Source organism: Nannobrachium achirus (assembly GCF_963921795.1).
Source record: "Nannobrachium achirus genome assembly, chromosome: 8".
In the NCBI taxonomy this organism is placed as follows: Eukaryota; Metazoa; Chordata; class Actinopteri; order Myctophiformes; family Myctophidae; genus Nannobrachium; species Nannobrachium achirus.
Window position 1 is genome coordinate 22,935,405 of NC_137817.1, and position 2,513 is coordinate 22,937,917.

The window sequence follows — 2,513 nt, forward strand, 5'->3', positions numbered from 1 at the left end:
CAGACAGACAGTCAGTCAGCCAGCCAGTCGTTTCTCCACCGACAACACAGCGGACGGCTCTCCATTTGAAACAGTAGTCGGCGCGCTGACCCAGGAGCGTCTGTCTCACTGAGCTGACTGTGAGATCAGATCAGGGACACCGAGGGACAGAGAGAGAGCTCATTCCACAACATTACAGTCATCCATGGCTCAGTGCAACGGAGACAACAAGGTCAGTGGAGAGAACCAGCTTTACTACATGGACACACGGGGTGCGATCGGTCTGTGTGCGGGCTGTGCAGCGCCGGTTAACGGGGCGACTTGATGTTTATGACTCGGGCGTGTAGTCTAGTCTCCCCCGGTCCACGATGGCCTGTGTGTGGGGGAAAGTTACAGAGTGATCGTGCACCACCACCAGCACCATCCTTGCGTGCCTGTTGCAGTGTCCCGTTAACATGTTGCTGCTGGTAGGACATGGTGGGCCGGGGGGTCCTTGCGGATCGCAGCAATGGTCTCAGTGCCATGGTTTTACTTCACTTGGAGACAAGTGCTCGCACCACTGATCTGGGTCATTGAGAGCCGATGTCTGTCTGTCTGTCTTCTTCTTACACAGCAGCACCTCGTGGATTGTAGCATAGCTCGGCTAGCTTTAGCACAGCACACACATCACAGGATTGGCGGCTAACCAAGCTAATGCTAAACACGGCTACACATCTAATGAAGGTACGTGGGATTCGTCAGTGATGTCACAAGGAGGCGTCGCCGAGTCTAGTGGAAGCGAGTGACCCTTTTGCAAACAGAACTGAACATTTCATACGTTTTCGAGCTACCTACGAAGTCTGAAATGTTAAGATTTTGACCCTGGTGTCACTTTTTGGGGTTGTCATTTTAGTTAAAAATATACGTTTTTAAATAAATATTATATTAAATATGCAGTACAATAATTATAATATAAAAAATATGTGTTTGAAAATAGCTGATCTACAATAACATGCTCTACTCGCGCTCTACTCTGGCTATTTTCGATATATATTACCTTTAAATTTGTAGGTAAGGGACGCATGACACACATCCCTGTTTGTGACATCACTGACCTATCCTATGTATCCATTGTATCTTTATTCTAACATTAGTGAGTGACACTAAAAGCTAACTTAGCTCGCTACGTGGCTAGCTATAGACAAGACAACTAGCAGGATGTCAGGGCACCTCATTTCAACACATAATAACATTAAGATTGTCCTTGATGTTGTGTTAATTTTCTTTCAGTAAATAGCTGTGCGAATCAGTATTTACAAGTCGTGACTGTGTAAGTGGTGTAAAGTAACTAAGTAAATTTACTTAGTTACTGTACTGTACAATTTTTTAGGTATTTGTACTTTACTTGAGTACAGAGTTGTCAATACCTTTACCTCTACATCTCAGAAGTAAATATTGTACTTTTACTGCACTACAATTATTTGAAAACTTTAGTTACTTTGTAGATTTTGATTATTATTGCAAAACATGCATAAACCACTTCAACCCTATGCATTATTAATACTTTCAATTAAGTAAAACATTTGAATACTTTTTCCACCACTGCCAGAGAGCTGCTGGCTGTCATAGCAGATAGCTTTTAATTTATGTCGGGTTACTATGGTACTGGTTGTTTGGTATCAGATGATCAGCACCATTCATTGAACTATTGGCATTTGATCGTGATCCTATTCCATGTGACAGTGACATTGATTTATATCTTCCAGAACTAGGGGTGGGTGATAGGAAAAAATACAATATCACAATATTTTTCCAAGCTGTATCACGATACACAATCTTATCACGATTCTTTTTCATGTTGTTTTTTATGGTTATTTTTCAAGTTACTTACGGGTACAACCACCTACAAGGTAACAAAAAGAAAAAGGAGTAACAGACCAGTTAGACCAGTGGTCCTCAAAGTGGGGTCCACGGACTGGAGCTAGACTCTCTTGGTTCCTTTTGGGAGTTCTAAATTGACCCATAGAAGTATGTAACTGACAGTATACAAATTGGTGACAGTCAGTTAATCGTAGGCAAAGTTTAATTTTCATTTATTCATTTTATTTGTGTCGGGTACAAAATACATCTTATCTCAAGCAAGGAGAAAAGATGCCATGTCTTATATTTCTTGGTGAACAAACAGAATTGTTTTTCACAAACCATGTGGGTGCATAATGTTGCTGTCCTTGCTGAACCTATGTACTCATAAAGGCCAGCTCTCATTCTCTCCTAACCCCCCATTCAAAACACACACACACACACACACACACACACACACACACACACACACACACACATCCACACATTTACAAAGACTGGCTGTGAAGAATTGCCCTCTGCTAGGTCAGCCGAAGTGCTACACACAAGTTCGGCCTCTCTAACAACCCTATGTGACTTAATGGAAAGTTAATGTCATCACGACATGTGATTGTAGTGAGTGGCTGAATGGATGCAGCACGTTTCACGCGAGTCTGCTTCTCAGTACTTGAGCTCACATGTTCATAATTGTGTTT

At 42.1% G+C, this 2,513-nt stretch overlaps 1 protein-coding gene across 1 annotated transcript in view; it reads left to right on the forward strand.

Annotated features, from left to right (window-relative positions):
- Window positions 1-2,513, forward strand: part of gmps (guanine monophosphate synthase) — a 22,976-nt gene continuing 20,463 nt past the window's right edge. Inside the window, exon 1 of the mRNA XM_080732134.1 lies at window positions 1-211. Within this exon, the coding sequence (XP_080588260.1) occupies window positions 185-211 (27 nt within the window). The 5' untranslated portion in view covers window positions 1-184. The remainder of the gene's footprint in view (window positions 212-2,513) is intronic.